The sequence below is a fragment of the Glycine soja genome, chromosome 4, assembly GCF_004193775.1.
Source record: "Glycine soja cultivar W05 chromosome 4, ASM419377v2, whole genome shotgun sequence".
Taxonomy (NCBI): Eukaryota; Viridiplantae; Streptophyta; class Magnoliopsida; order Fabales; family Fabaceae; genus Glycine; species Glycine soja.
In genome coordinates, this window is record NC_041005.1 from 43,173,391 (window position 1) to 43,190,092 (window position 16,702).

The 16,702-nt window shown below is 30.5% G+C and overlaps 1 protein-coding gene across 1 annotated transcript; it reads right to left on the reverse strand.

The window, feature by feature from the left end:
* Nucleotides 1-1,588: 1,588 nt before the first annotated feature.
* On the reverse strand, nucleotides 1,589-6,686 carry LOC114409760 (calcium-dependent protein kinase 10-like). Its single transcript, XM_028373340.1, has 7 exons — nucleotides 6,002-6,686; nucleotides 5,601-5,744; nucleotides 5,351-5,503; nucleotides 3,789-3,904; nucleotides 3,513-3,680; nucleotides 2,605-2,835; nucleotides 1,589-2,396 (listed from the first exon to the last, which is right to left on the reverse strand). The coding sequence occupies exons 1-7, from the start codon at nucleotides 6,684-6,686 to the stop codon at nucleotides 2,223-2,225; spliced, it is 1,671 nt and encodes a 556-aa protein (XP_028229141.1). The 3' UTR covers nucleotides 1,589-2,222.
* Nucleotides 6,687-16,702: the final 10,016 nt, after the last annotated feature.

The window sequence follows — 16,702 nt, forward strand, 5'->3', positions numbered from 1 at the left end:
TAAGGACATTTTTGGTATTTTGGAAAACTGTTGGGTGCCCCAAGCAGTTCCCATAAGGTTTTAGGAAGGAACTCAATTATTATCTATAACTATTAATAATGAGATTTATCCTATTTGGTGTACATATTTCATTGGATAATTTTATCCTTAAATCACTTCTTAAATTTCAAATTTTCCTTCTAACTTACATTAACTTTCTACTATTTTTATATTATTATTTTTTTATTCGGTTATTTTTTTATTAACTTTATTTAACTTCTATTTTTTTATTATTTAAAAAATTTAGAGTTAAGGTCTTCCCCTAGTAATAATAAAAAAAATCAACTAAGGAACTCAGTTTTAATGCGGAATTAGATTTTGTGGGACAATTTTCTAGTGTTTTAATTAATTTTAATGTGCTATATTGGAATCTTTTATGTCATTATTTTTTAATGAGAAAAATATGTACTAAACTGGTGATGGAGTTAAGTTTTTTTCACTACCGTCCAATAAGATTATCACGATAAATTTATTAATTATTATAATAATTATTTTAAAAGTCACGTTAATTTATATAAAATCTTTTATATTATCAGGTATAACTATTAAAATCTTTTTTTTTAATTAGTATTGATATTGTCATTCAATTCCTTGATTAATTATTTTGGTAGGCACTTAATTTATTGAAAATTATAAGCGTACGCTCCATTTTGGAGTGGATTCGAAGTGGAGGGAAAAGAGATATGAAGAGAAAATGATAAATATAACATATGATGTGATGAAAGAAATAAAGATAAAGAAAGAAAAATACAATGAGAGTAAATTGTAAGAGAGTAAGATATACAAATATTACCCTAATTTATTAGAGTTTAAGATGTGATATGAAAGTGGGAAAAAATGTCGTATGAAGGAAGTATTTAAGAAGATATATGTTGGGGCGAATTTAAAGAAAAAAAGCATACAATGTGTATAAGAACCATGTAGGAAAGTTTTTTTTAGCTCCATTCACCAAAAAATTATGTTTGGCTCCTAGAAGTTTGTCAAAAGAAAAAAGAAAAAGAAAACGAACGACACACTTATTTGGCATGAGATCCTGTCATGAATAATAGCAATCATTATTAATTTATTATTCATTATCTTTCTTCTTGACCAACTTATTTGGTAAGATATGAGAAAAAGTTAAAAAAAATATAAACTCTGGAATCTGGATCGATCATCCAAAGGTTTTCATTAATTTTGATTAAGTTATTAAGAAATTATAACTATTGATTAGGGTCCATTTGATACATGTTAAAATGAGTTAGGCTTGGACCATTTATTCAATCTTCATGTTATTTTGGGTAAATCCTATTTCTTAAACTATCGAGATGTAAACATTACCATTATCATATAGGAGAGACATGAGGACTATCACAATTTCTTCAGATAACATGTCATTTGAAGTCAAACGTTTAAATGAACTAAACATAAGGATGGAATTTTGGTAATCGTAACACTGATAATGAATTTACGTATCTTTACTTCCAAATGACTATAGTGAGAGATTGAGAGCACTTCACACAAGTTTGATTTGTAATTTAGCATATGTTGAACACAACAAACCAATGTATTTACCATTTAGAGCTGTTTCAGATTGTTTCTACCTCATGCAAATCAACCATTAAGTTCATAATAGGGGCAAAGGATAATTTATAAACAAGTGGGGGAAATGAAAAAATGAGGGCTTAAGATAGCTACATTTTCAGACAAATTAAATAGCTTCAACTAGCAGATGCCTAGACTTTCTATAAACTTTCTCAGAAGTTCATGTCGCCAATGAGACAAATCCTATAACTGGTTTTCTGCACACGAGTTAGAAAAATCACATTTACCAATGGAATTATCAAACACTAATATAACACATATACAAAGAATATGTAATTTTTTTCGGGTATGTAGCTGTAGCATGTGCCCCACACTTTTTGGTGTTAAGCTACGAACAATGAACCCTCTTTAGTATGCAATTGCAATCCTCCAACGCAGGCTTCAGGCATCTAACATCCAAGCCACTAAGATAACCAACTCCAACTCCAACTCAAGATCATTTGAATGCTTCAAACACTAAAACTCAAACCTGCCCAAAACTTGCTCCGTGGAGAGATTCCGCAAATGATATATTTCATTTCACGCACAATAGGCGGTGCAAGAAAAATGAGTAACTGAGTGAGCATGGCATGAGGTTACAGAAAGTAATTACTTTACACTCAAACCACCACAGCTTGACCAGTAATTTCATCATGAAGCTGAAGCGAGCCATCTTTCATCAAATTTAGGCTCAAACTCTTGAATCTCTCCCTTGAATATTGCCTGGATGCTTTTCTCCAGTCAGTTCCAGTTTTCATCATTGCCACAAACTCCTCATAACTGATGCAACCATCCTGTGAAGTGAAAACAGAAAAACGTTGGAACAACACGTAAAGAAGCAAGCAGGACGTGCACATAAGATGGTAAAGGCAAGTAACATGAGAGGCAGCAAATAATTGTAATTTTCACTGAAATTTCAAACTTTGCACAAATATACTAAGAATCTGCATAATGGAAAACTAGAAACAAGTAAACAACAAGTAATTAGCATAAAATTCAAACCTTGTCAGTGTCAACTTCCCGCATGATGTCATTCAATACATCAGCATCAGTTTCTCCTGACTCATCTGCTAATGCTTCCTCTAGCTCACCTAACTCAATATACCCACTCCCATCTTTGTCAAAAAACTTGAATGCTTTGTGGAAATGCTCATCATTCTCCATTTTTTGCAAGTGAATTGTAACAGCTACAAACTCTCCATAGTCAAGTACTCCATTCCCATCAACATCAGCCTATGTAATTCAAAACAAAGGAAACCATTCTAGAATCATAAATTTGTGTTAAAAATACACTTAACAAGTCCAAGATCAGGGTATGCATAGCAATTCAATTTATTTTCCTTTTAGATATATGAATCTCACTTCAAATAAAAGTAAGAGTGTTCCACTAACTTTATACAAAAATAGGAAGTGTTTTTAATAAACTGGTGCCACTTTCCTCTAGCAATGCCTAAAACAACAATCTCCACAAGAGACAAAAAATGTGATATACCAAGTAGGCAAATATTACCACAACAAAAGGTGATCTTCATAATCGATATAACCTTTAGCATCATTTTTTTAAATACTAATTAATAATAACCAAATATTACCATAAACCAAAGGTCCCTATAAGTAAATTTAGATATAATATACAGCACACAATTGGGTTAAATGTGGCATCTAATATTATATGATCTCAACACAACATCCAAAATGGCAAGACAAGATACATTTGTCATGCGCATGCCACATTCATATGTAATGGTGTATTCACGAGAGAGAGAAAAATCCTCATTACAGCAGAAAAATGCTTCCAAGAGCTCCATCAGATTGACTTAAGTCATAAACATAGTAATGATCAAAGAACTGATATTATTCGAAGTAATTACATTATCAATTATAAATGATATACAATTATAGAAATTTACCACTTCCATCAGCATCTTAATCTCCGGCTCAGCCAATTGTGAACCAACCTTCCTCAACCCAGCCTTCAGTTCCTCAAATGTTACTCTGCCATCTTTGTCAGTATCCATCAATGTAAACATGTCTTTGATTATTTCTACCTCTTCAACAGATAAATGTTCTGCAATTACCTGTATCATCCATTCAAAGAAACCTAAATCACTAACTTTTCAACTTAATACTTTAATCACACAAAGATTTGAGTCAGCAATCCAGCATAAACCACAATAGATGCTAACCCGCAGAGCTTTCTTTTTGAATCTATTCATCACAGAAAACTGCTTAAGCCTTGACCTCACAATATCTCCTAATGGAACATTTGGAGCTTTCTTTGCATTTTGCAGCCAGGGATGTTCTGTAAACATAATTAAAGATGGTAAATATTCACATGACTTTCTTCATAAGATAGACCTAACATAAAGTCCTGTCTCCCAACCCATGTCATAGGGATTCAAATGTTTAACAATTTATTTTCCTTTTTGAGGAGAAGGGGAAAATGGGCAAAGGATCTGAGTGAGAATGAGAATATTCCTTTTAAAACAAAGAAACATGATATTAAGCACAGCAATTTCAAACTGTTGCGATATTCTGATTTTGAAGCCCATAAGAAAATCTATCTACTTGTCAAAACAACATCTTCTAAACACAACATAGACCATAAATACCACTGTTTTTATAAAACAATAAGAATAAGAATAATAACAATAATAATAATAGATGCCACTATTCAACTTCAAAAGAGTAAAAAATGTATTCCCTCCCCTCCCCCTCCCCTATCTGCCTTAGTAAGACAGAATGCATGAAGATTGTTACATTTTAAACCCAAAACAAATACAAAATGAACCCAACTTAGCTTATAAACAATAGTTGAAATCTATCTTGGGTGAAGTTATAGCTTGCTAACTAACCCAGGAGAAGCAACAAATAGGAGTATCTTATATATAAACCATAGATGAACAGTATGCTTGGTTGAGTTAGTGGAAAGTTGGTATGTGGAAAATATATGACTGACTGAACATAATTTTCAACTAAAGTTAGTGCTATGACCTTGAAAAATGAATATTTTATTTTCCACCTTCTCGTATTTTAGTCATATCAAGAAAGTGAGAAGTGGTTTTCATTCCAAATTCCCCACCTTCCCAGTTTCCACCTACTCAACCAAGCAACCCCTAATTGTATTGCACCAAACAATTAATCCTACACTTCACCCACTAATCCCACCACAAAGAAAAATTTCCTCAAACATTATAGCTACCTATTCTGGAACAGAGCTATGCATAACTAAGATTTTAAGGAATTTAACTTTTTTCTTATATCCCTCTTCGTTGTAAGGGGCTTTCTGCTGACAAATTTCGTCCACACATTTAAAGTCCTATTACACTCACGATGCAAGAATCTGGCACAAAGAAGAAAACTAATGTTTATGTGGCATCCCTTACAGATCCGGTACTGATGTACCAAAAATGATAGGGATACCTGTCAGATCATTTATTGAGAGCCTACAAAACATACTGAAATTTGAAACAAACTCAGTTATCATACTTCTGCATTAAAGCCAATTCCAATGAAACCAAAATCAACACAAAGATTAACATATAGTGGAACAATTCTACAGAAGGAAAAAAAAAAGAAGCTATAACAACAAAATTTCCCTTGTTACAAAATCCAACATCTTGCTACCTAGTGAGTAAACAGTAGTACACTACACCACACGGCCACACAGTTTTTTTCAACAGATGTTAGTTATTAGTATTGGCAATTTTTGTTACCACAAGACCACACAGTAGAGTGAATGACTTACCAAGCACCTGTTCCGCTGTCAAGCGCTTTTTAGGATCCGGCTCCAACATTCGCCGCACAAGGCTCTTGGCACTCTCCGATATCTGTGGCCAAGGTTCCCTCTTGAAGTCAATCACACCTCTTAAGATCGCCAAAGCCACACCTTGCTCGGTCTCTGCAACATCCAAAAACCACACCAAAACCTCAACTTCAAATCAAATCTAAACACAACCAAACTCATCCAGAACAACAAAAGAAACACAAAAGCTTACCTGCCCAAAACGGAGGAACACCACACAACAAAATATAAAGAATCACCCCAGCACTCCACACATCAACCTCCGGCCCGTAATTCCGCTTCAAAACCTCTGGCGCCATATAGTAAGGACTCCCAACAATCTCCACAAACCTCTCCCCTAAAAAAAGAAACCCACAACAAAATTTTTAAAAATAAAATTAAAACAAATTAAACATTATCCGCCTCTGACAGAATTGTCTTGTCTTTTTTATTTGATCCTTCTCTAACAGAATTGTCTTGTCTTTTTATATTAGGTTAATGATTAGTTTTTGTTAGCAGGAGCAATCGAACCTCCACAACCTTTTCCTCTTTTCTTTCTTTCTTAACCATCCAACCAATCTCACATATCTCCATAAATGTCTTGTCTTGTCTTACCTGGCTTGAAGAAGACGGAGAGGCCGAAATCGATGGCCTTGAGAGCGGAATTCTCTTTCTTGTTAGCGAAGAGGAAATTCTCGGGCTTGAGGTCCCTGTGCATGACCCCATTGCTGTGGCACATCCTGACAACCTCGGCGATGGTGCGTGCCACGGAAGCGGCGGCGCGCTCGCTGTAGTGACCGCGGGCGACAATCCGGTCGAAGAGCTCGCCTCCCTCGCAGAGCTCCATGACGAGGTGGACGTTCTCGTTGTCCTCGTAGGTTGCCTTCAGCTTCACTATGTTGGGGTGCTCCGGCAGCGTGGACATGATGGCGACCTCGCGGCGCACGTCTTCGATGTCCACGGCGGTTCGGAGCTTCCGCTTGGAAATCGACTTGCAGGCCAGGGCCTCCTTGGTCTCGCGGTCCGTGCAGAGGTAGGTGATGCCGAACTCGCCCCGGCCCAGTTCCCGGCCCAGTATGTACTTGTCGCTTATGCGCGTCCGGTGGCTCATTGGAATCACGTCCTTCAAGACCCGGATCGGAGCCGCCGACCGGGCCGGTTCGTCTGAGAACGGGTTCGGTTTTTTCTGGTTCTGCTCTTTCTTCCTACCACCGCGGTTCGTTTCATTAGACTTCTTGTTCCTGTTGTTGGTGCTGTCTTCTACGACATCAGCTTTCGCACAGGCGTTGCAGTTTCCCATAGTGAACTTTCTAGAGTATCAACGTGAGTCTCTCTTTCTCTGTTAAGTGTTTAGGGTTTACTGTGAAGTGGCTCGTCGTGTGATGCCGCCGGTGGGTTCTGATTTCTCCGGCGGAACGAAGAAGAGAGAGAGGAAAAGTGTGAGAGAGAATAGTTTGGTTGAGAAAACAAAAATAAAAATGGCCCCTTGGGAATTAAGTAATAATAAATCGGCAATTAAAAATATACCAATAGAGTTATCATTCCTTGCACCTCAAATTTGTATCCTAAATTTTTCTAAAAGGAATATCCTAAAGTTCAATGTAGCTGTTCGGTGCTATTCCTTAAAGTAATAGCGTTAATACATGCGACATGAGCTTCTTTTATTATTATTATTATTATATGTTATTGATATAAAATATTTTTTAATTTTTTTGATAATTCATTTTTATGATAAAATTTATCTAAATTATCTTTAATGGATTTTCTCATTTATATCATATTTTTTATATATAAGACTTAAATTTTAAATTGTACTTTAAATCAGTAAATTTAATATCACTCAAAATAATAATTTATTGGTTTTTTATTTTTTATATACTTTTATATAAGACATTAAATATATTTCGCCGAATATCTTTATGGAGCGAGAAATATTATTGTAGTACTGTTTTAACACATTCTTTTATATGTATTTTTTATTGTTAACTAAAATTTATTGGACATCATAAATAATTTTGTGACGTACTTCTTATTTTATAAGCTGCATTCATAATTTTTTTAGTTTCTAATAAGTTTTGGCGTGTTAGAAAATATTTTTAAATTATACTATTAAATAACAGTATTCATATTTTCTCCTACACACATATTTACTTGTTTTTTTCAAGTGAAATATCATTTACGCACTTTTATAATTTTATTACACGACTATAGACTATAATAAAATTAGTTTGTTTTATATCAGTAATGTTTGGTTCCAAAATAGGAATTGTTTTGAAAATTAATTCTAAATTGTTGAATTGACTTTTCATAAAGTAGAAAATTTCACGCTGAGTAATGATATAATTTCTTACAAGTTTTCTTATTATTTTATAAAAAATGTTAAATGAGAAATAAATATATTTTGGAATTATTATTTTGAATTTTTTTCTATGATAATTAATTTAATTAAAAAAAATGTGTATATTGTGTTATTTATATAGAAATAATTTTCAATTAATTTGTAAAGAAATATTTTTTTCATTATAAATTGATTAATTTAATATTTCTTTTGAAAAATAATTTTTAGTTTCTATGAAAATTAGTTTTACTAAATTCTAAATTAAATGGGACCGACAGTAAGTCTTATCAAGATTTTTTTTTATACTATAGTCTAATTTTATCATTTTATTGGTAAGAAGTGTAAATGATAATTGACGTATGAAAATGTTTTTTTTTAAATAGTATCTTGTTCTATTGTAATTGAATAATTCATATTATATACATATTCAATAATTGTATAATTTATTTTATGCACGCATTTTATATAATCGGTACCGGCCAGTATGTTTTTCTTATTTTCTTAATTAGAAAATGCAAAAGACATTGATTTCGGCGTTATAAGTTATAATTTTTTATTATTGGATTATTTTCAAATTGATATAGAGGTAGTCAAATTCACCACCAACCTCTCATTGCTTGAATAATTGCGTTGGTCTTTGACATTGGGATATTTGTTTTGATTTTAATTTAAACGAAAGGCAAAAATAAATAATTAGAGCTTTCGATGGCGACAAAATATTTACGATGTTTCGTACTTTTGGCAGGGTCATATTTACTATTTATTATTTTCTTTTATATGTTTCTAGTACAGCTGTACAAGTAAGGAACGTTATCTGCTACGAGCTAAATACGAAAAGAAACTTCTATTTCAACTCATTATGTCTTTCTCATAATAAATCACCCTGTAAGTATCGAAGAAAATTAACTATTATCCTTCTAAAACAATCTTCACCTTGATCATTAGAATTTAGAGCTTGAGCTGGTATGAACTTTTGACTCGACTTAGCTCATGCTTTTGTGGTCCTTTAGAATTCGATCAATATATTATTTTGATTTTAGTTGACGGATTACTTCTTCTTCAATTAGTTATCTTGTTTTAGTTTAGTAATTAGGATTTTAGATCTCCAATGGAATTGAGATATTTTTATAAGATTTAATCTTTTGAGTACATTATAGACTAATAATCAAACTGATGGATGAATTACTTAACAAACTACTCCTTTAGTCTCATAAAATAAGTAATTTATTTTACACATTAAAAAAAATAATTTTACAAAATTAAATTTATATTACGATTTACGATTAATTCATTTATATATTTTGTTGTCATCATTAATATTATAAAGAATACGAGTTAAAAAAATTAATTAATATTATATTAAAAAATTAAAATAATAATTATTTCGGGATAATTTTTTTTCTTACACAATAATTAGAATAAGACAAAAGTAATATTTTTTACATTAAATTATTTTTGTTCTCTAACAATATTACCATGTTTTAAGCCTCTTGTTTTTTAAAAGTTACGATTTGGGTTTTGTAGTTTCGATCTTTTTCATATTTCCTGTAACTTGTTTGTCATTTTTTAGTAGTTTTGTTTATTGAGTATTACTTTTTATTTTTTTCAGTCCTTTTAAATACTATTGTTTTTATTTTATTTTTAAAAAATTAAAAATTTCTAATTTTTTAAAATCACACTTCACAAACAGAACAAATTGAATTGGTATTAAGTATTCGATGTTGACTTTAAATGGTTTGAGATGCTTTCGTGGTGGTTCATTCTTTAGTCACAATTGAATATTGATAGAGAGGAGTTAGGGCAAATGTAAAGGTATTTTAACACTCAAGTCAACAATAATTTTGGTAAAGTAATGGTAAAGATAAAAAAATACATATCCAACATTGTTGACAATGGTCATATTTATAGCAAAACCATGAGATGGATGGTGTGGGGTCAAGGTCCTATGCGGGAGTCTTTCTTGTTGAAGAGTAAAACATTATTAGTTATTTTAGGTCAAGGTATGCTCCATTACTCTATGGTACTTCTTCTAATTTGCCTTGTAGCTAAGTCACTCGTAGTGAACTTCAGTCTAAGAATTCTTGGGCTATCAATGTTTCTAGTCGAGGTTATCCAATTTATTTAGTTGTGCCTCTGGAGTTTAATCTAAAACGTACACAAATGAAAGTCTAAGAGAATGATTTTCTTATAAGACTAGACAAAAATTAGAAATTGTTGTTTGCATTCTCCCTCGTTGCTAATACATTCTTTTTTTCTTCAAAAATACTCCAAAAAACACATTTTCTTTCATCTATCTTCATAAGTTTCTCTTTGATGAAAACAAAACTTCTCCACCACAATTACTATGTTGCGTTGATGGTGATGAAGTAAACATAGTTTCCCTTTCTGTGGGAGGCTTGTGGTTTGATTCAAAATTAATATTAGTGTTCTTCAAATATGATAGCCAAAGGGAGGGTGCTAATGTTAGTTTGCATTACGAGAATTCAAAAAGATTGGTGTCGTTGTGAATCAAATTTGTGCTTTCTAGTTGACATCACTAACTATAGGAGTGGACCGAGCATACATTGGGAAACAATATAAGCCGCACTCCAAGGATTGAGGCAGTCGATGTGGGACTTGGGTATTTCCCAATACACCCCCTTCACGCCCAGCACTTATTGGGCTTGGTGCGTGAACTACAAATGGTGGGTACTCGTCGCAGCGGAAGCGAATGCGAGGTCCCAGGGTCAGAGTCTGCTCTGATACCATGTTAGATTTCATCTTAAAACCAATTGGCATTAAGTGAAGTTGTCCAACAGGTATATAAGCTGCACTCCAAGGATTGAGGCAGCCGATGTGGGACTTGGGTATTTTCCCAATATAGATAGGTGTATAAGGGTTGTGATGATGGAGTTGCTTTGTTTATTCGAAATTGCAGCACATGAGAAACAAAATATTTGGATACTACTAAATTGAGAGAGATTTCTTATTATCTTTACACCAATTTTTATAATGAGGTTGATGACAATTCTGAAATGCGAAGGGGAGCAATTACCAAAAGAACAGTGTTATCATCACATTTTCTAGGACAATCCTTTTTAACATATATTATACTAATATTATTAAATTATAAGAGAAAGAATCATTAAATAAGATGTGAAGCCTATAATTTATTATATTTTTAAAAAAAAATTAACTAATAAAAAATAGTGTGTTTAAAAAAGTGTATGCGTGGTACATTTCTCTTTTCAAAATGCAACATGAATGGGCGTGTACCGAGGGTATATTTTTTAAGAAAAAAAGGAAGTATATTAATAGGATTTAAGAATTAAAAGAAGAAAATATTTATTATAAAAATTATATGAGAATACAAAATAAGTCATGAATAATACAATTGTACATCCCAATAAAAAAAATTCTTCTTATCCTTAACCAATATCCTAAGGATAATAGTTAGTATTTATCATATTAATAATGATGTGGAAGAATTTTTTTGGGGGGTTATTTTTTAAGAGAAAAAAGAAAGTGTATTAATATAAAAGGGAGTGGAAATAAAATTTGTCTAACATTTTCTAAAAATAAAGTATCAATTAGAAAAATCATAGAGACCAATTTTTTTTTTGTCATTTTTATGTAGATTTTAATTGTGGTTGTTTTATACCTTTTCTTTTTAACTTTTGTGAAGATTTAGGGTTAGTTGGTTTATGTTTTAAGATTATTTTAAAAACTTATTTATTTATCTTTTATACCTTTTATACAACCAAAGTAGGATTTATTTATTTATTTATAATTATACACATAAAATATACCTTTTTATTGCAGTTATTTATATTTTCATTTTTATTGGGTACTAAATTAAAAGCTTGAACAAATGTGTTTTGTCTTAACTTATCTTAGAATTGTCTTTTTCTTAAAAAAGGAAGTGTAGAAAAATAAAATTTAAGAAAAATAATTTTTTTTAAAAAAAAGTTAATCAAGAAAAGTTAAAAAAAAAAACTGTAGAAAAAGTTAACTTTTTATGAGCTTTTACCTCTATTTCTCTTTTTTTTTTCAAATTACAAAATTGAAGGACGCACTACTTCAAAAAATTCACTTAATAAGTAATTTCTATATTAATATATTTTTTATTTTCTATTTTTATATTATTAAAAAGTAATTTAATTAAATACATTCACAATGTAAAGTTTTTCAAATTACTATTAAATCTTAAATTGAGATATTAATTAAAATTGTTGACTTTTTATGATTTTACTTTAAAAATTATATTTTGATTGATGATTAATTTTTTGATTTTTTTAAATCTTTTATGTTATTTAATTAATTAATGTCTTTAGAATATAAATATACATGTTTTTTATATAAAAAAAATGCCATTAAAGATTATGCTGACTGTGCCAACAACCTCGAGAATAGGATAAAAGTTTGTATGATTCTGTTTCCACGCGGAAGGTCTTTCGCTGGCAGCAATAAAACGACAGCACCTCTGTGCCCACCAATAATGTTGACCTTTGACCATTTTCATTTTTTTCATACATGTATTTTTTCTCGAGAAAAAAGAATTAATATACATCTAAAAAGCAAAAAAAAAAAAAATACCATAGAAAAAAAAGGTGGGAAAAGGAATGCTCTTTCATACGTCAGTTGTTGAAGTTGTTCAACGGTGGAAGGGTTACGTTAGGAATATTTTGACTTCATTGCCCAACCATACATGAAGGGTCCAAGAGAAGGGTAGTAACTAGTAAATAATGTAAACTTAACAACTGTTGATCAACCATTCCTAAGTTGAAGGGTAAAATTAAATTAAAAAATAATTAAAATATAAAATACGTTAAATTTATGAGGAAAAAAACTAATAAAAATATATAATTATATATAAAAACTAATAAAATCTAATATAGAATATATTTATAGTAAGAAAATAAGTTATTTATAAATAGATGTTAATTATTTAAATAAAGCATAAAATTTTAATGGTTATAACATGATCAATAATTTTTTATAATTATTAATTACTTTAAAAGGGAAGTTTCATATTATGTTTTTTTAACTTAAAAAAATTTAGAACATAATCTTTAAATTTCTGTATGTAAATAAAATTCAAGTGATCTTTATTTCTGATTGACAAATTTTATTAATGAATTTACATCTTATTAAAAAAAGGATATTTTTTTTCAAAAATAATTTTCATCCAAGTTGAACACAAACAATATGTAAGTTTCGCAAAGGCTAAGCAACACTTTTTTTGTCTAGACGACAGAGAATGACAGATGCACTTGCATTTTGTTCCCACACGTAATTTTTTTTAGTACTTAAAATTTATTTAATAAAAAAATTATCCACACAAAATAATAGGTATTACCCCATAACACAATTGTTTTTTTTTAAGAGATAAAAAAAGAGAATATTTTGATATGTGTAGAAATAATTGTAATTCATAGAAATTTAGGCATTTTGGAATTTTTTGTTATAAGATTTTGTATTTCATAAAAAGCTTATAATATTATTTTTAAGAAAATATCATGAACTATTTTCATGTCCCACTAAATAATTTTTTTGGATCTACCACTAAAGATAAATATTCTTGATTGGAGGCAACATGTTCGAATCAAATGAAATTATTATAGGTGATAAAGTTCTCTTTCTAAGTATTTAATGTAATTTTATATTCATAATTCAAACTCGAAATCACTAATTAAATTAGAATAATATATACTACGTCAGTTAATATAGGATTAGACTACATATGATTAAACTAACTGTATTTACCAAAATCTGGAATTAGAACACGTCAAGGTGAACATGGTCAAAGTGGACTCCCAGACTTCACACGACGGTTTAGAGAGACCCATTTGTTAAGAGGACAAAATGAAGACCTACAAAACAAAAGACTCTATGCTTAAGTAAATATATGAATTAGAACATAAAACAAGTATATACTTAAATGTAGGCTGAGGTGAGCAATAGAGAGAGATATCACTACTAGAAAAGCTTATTCTACGTCGATTAAAAGACATTTTCTACGATGGTTATTAACCATCGTCGTAGGCAACTTCGTAAAAAGTTTTTTACTTTTTACGACGGTTTCATAAAAACTGTCTTAGAAAGTCTACTATTCTAAAATGATTTTTAGCTAAAAATCATCTTAAAGGAATATCTTTTTAACACGATTCTTAGTTGAAAATCATCTTTGAAGGATAGATTTTTTAAGACGATCTTTTTAGATAACCGTCTTAGAATATGTGTTTTTTTATAAAAAAATTAAAATATGTCTGAGGATTTTAAGACAATTTTTTAAATAATCGTGTTAGAATGTATTTTTTTAAAAAAAATTAAAATATATTAGAGGATTTTAAGAAAGTTTTCTGAGAAAACCGTATACATTCTAAGACGATTTTTTAGAGAACCGTCTTAGAATGTGTTTTTTTTTAAAAAAATTAAAAATTTCATATACATTTCTTGCCATAAATCTCATATTTCTATTCCCAGCCACATCTTATTTCAATTTCATATATTCTGAAATAATAATAATAGAACTAATAACAATAATAATTTACAACATATACATTTTGTCATATAATTTGAACATATATCTATTACTTTTCATATACCTACAATTTCATATAATTTCAACATATACCTATTGCTTTTCATGCATTCTGTCAAAGCATGCAACTTGAGTTGAGTTAGCCATAAACACATATTTCCAAAAGGGAATGGGTTGGATATCGTGTAGTTTCAAAATGAATTGTAGGGTGTGAACTTACAATTTCTACCACATATAAAAAATTATATTAAATATAGTTTAAAGAAATAAATTTATTATTTGATATAAAATCAAAGGATGCAATGAAGATAAAATTTTAGAAGATGAAATGAAGATCAGGATGAAGCACCAAAACTGATAGTAACAGGCGTAACTAGCAAAGGCAGTGCCTCCGATGAAAGCGTCGACGAGGGCGTATTTGAGGATGTTCTCGCGGTTGGGAGAGACGGCGGAAGCAAAAGTGGCATTGGTGCAGAGGAATGGAGAAGAGGGCACACACGCTAGGGATTTAAAAGGGGAAGTGGTGACAATTTTGTAATTAGAGAAAATTAAAACTACAACGGTTTTACATAAAACTTTCATAGTTTTAATTTCATCTAATTAGAGTATTGTCACCACGTCACATTTAGAAAGTGCGTTGTAAAAAATAAGTTTTTTAGTAGTGTATGCACAAGCATGTTTGCTCATGCGCCAGTGTGTGTGTGATGTGTTGAGAGTTTGATGAAACTTGATATTTATAGGAGTGAAGCATAGTTGTGAGTCAATGTTTACAATGACTGTTATAGCCTTTGTAGATAATTTTTGGCTTATAAATAATAGCTAGTAGCTTGTAGATAATGTTAGAGATAAACTATAACTTAGAAATGAAATCTAAAAAATAATTGTACCTTATAAATAACGTGTGGTTTTGTAAATAACTAACTACTTGCCAATAGATGAAGAGATTCAAATATATTCAAATATTAATATGTTAGAGATAACCTGCCAGTTAGGGAGTCTCGCTGTTAAGGGTCAAGTGTCCGTGCTCTTGTTTCAGGGTTGACGTTGAGGATTAACACGTGTCTCAGAATGTCATGTAAGATGTCACATGTATTTTGTGGATCATAGGTAGTACACTAATATATCATCCAAAGATTGATGATGATTAATTTTTATAAATTTTTTAAGTTAAATGATTGAAAACGTTTTCTTACAAGTTCTACTTACTCTCGTGATTGATGCAAAAGAACTAAAGAAAAAGGTTAAGAAACCACACAATTTTAATATGATTTGTTTTATCATCTTATACTACGCCCTTGACAACCATTAAAACACATATTTATAAGAATCCCTTTTCCTTACATCAAAAAGTGTTCATTTTTATCACTTGTCTGTTGAGACAACACTCGAGTATTATTTTAACAAGTCACTTTATGCTAAAACAACATGCATGCTTAAAAAAAAAAAAACCCTACACTATTGTATGTGTAAGCACAATTACAATATATGAATATATGATGATAGTCTACTCACTTAATCAGTATTTACACAACTTAGAAGTTTTGCAAATTTCGATAAAAAAAAGAAAGAAGTTTTGCAAATGATTGAAATTAAATGATTACACTATTGTATGTATAAGCACAATTACAATATATGATGATAGTCTACTCAATTAATATTTACACAACTCAGAAGTTTTGCAAATTTCCATAAAAAGAAAAAGAAGTTTTGCAAATGATTGAAATTAAATGATACAATAAATCTCAATTTGCTCAAATTTGTAACCTGTTGAACTCTAGGGATTTTATAAATGACCTGAGAAAATAGTCATTGGGAAAGCTTTCTCCTTCATAAAATGAACATTGAAATGCATCAATTATTGCATTAAATGCCTTTCTCATTTTGTTGGAAAAATGATGAAAATAAAACAAAATTCTATCTTCTCTTTTTATAGTTTTTAATGCCACAGGTAAAGGTTTCAATTCTAATACCAATTTGTTTGACTTCTTTGAACACACGTGTGTTGTTTGATTTTGTTTTTGTATCGATCCATTCATTGAGTCTTAAGAGTTAGTAAACTTGGATAAGACATATAACTTAGCTTGGGCAAAAGCCTTCGAGACAACTCCCTAGCTTGGCCAAGGTGAGAACGTCTCATGAAAACTAGGAACGAACACATGTAGGATGCGTGATCCCAACCTGGGTCATGTCATACCTTTGATTGAAAGAGTTTGAATTGGCGCTTTCTCCTTAGTACCGTGATAGTATATATAATGTACAAGAGTATTAATTAGCCTAAAAAGTAAGAAAGTAAGAAACCAATTAGCTAAAAATATAGACAGAATATACATAAAATTAATTACATAATCAAAATAAAAGATATGCACAAATATAAAATATATGTATCATATATTCTAACATAGATAACAATTGTGTAACTGATTTTCCTGCCTAAACTGGTCATTGGTATGAATAC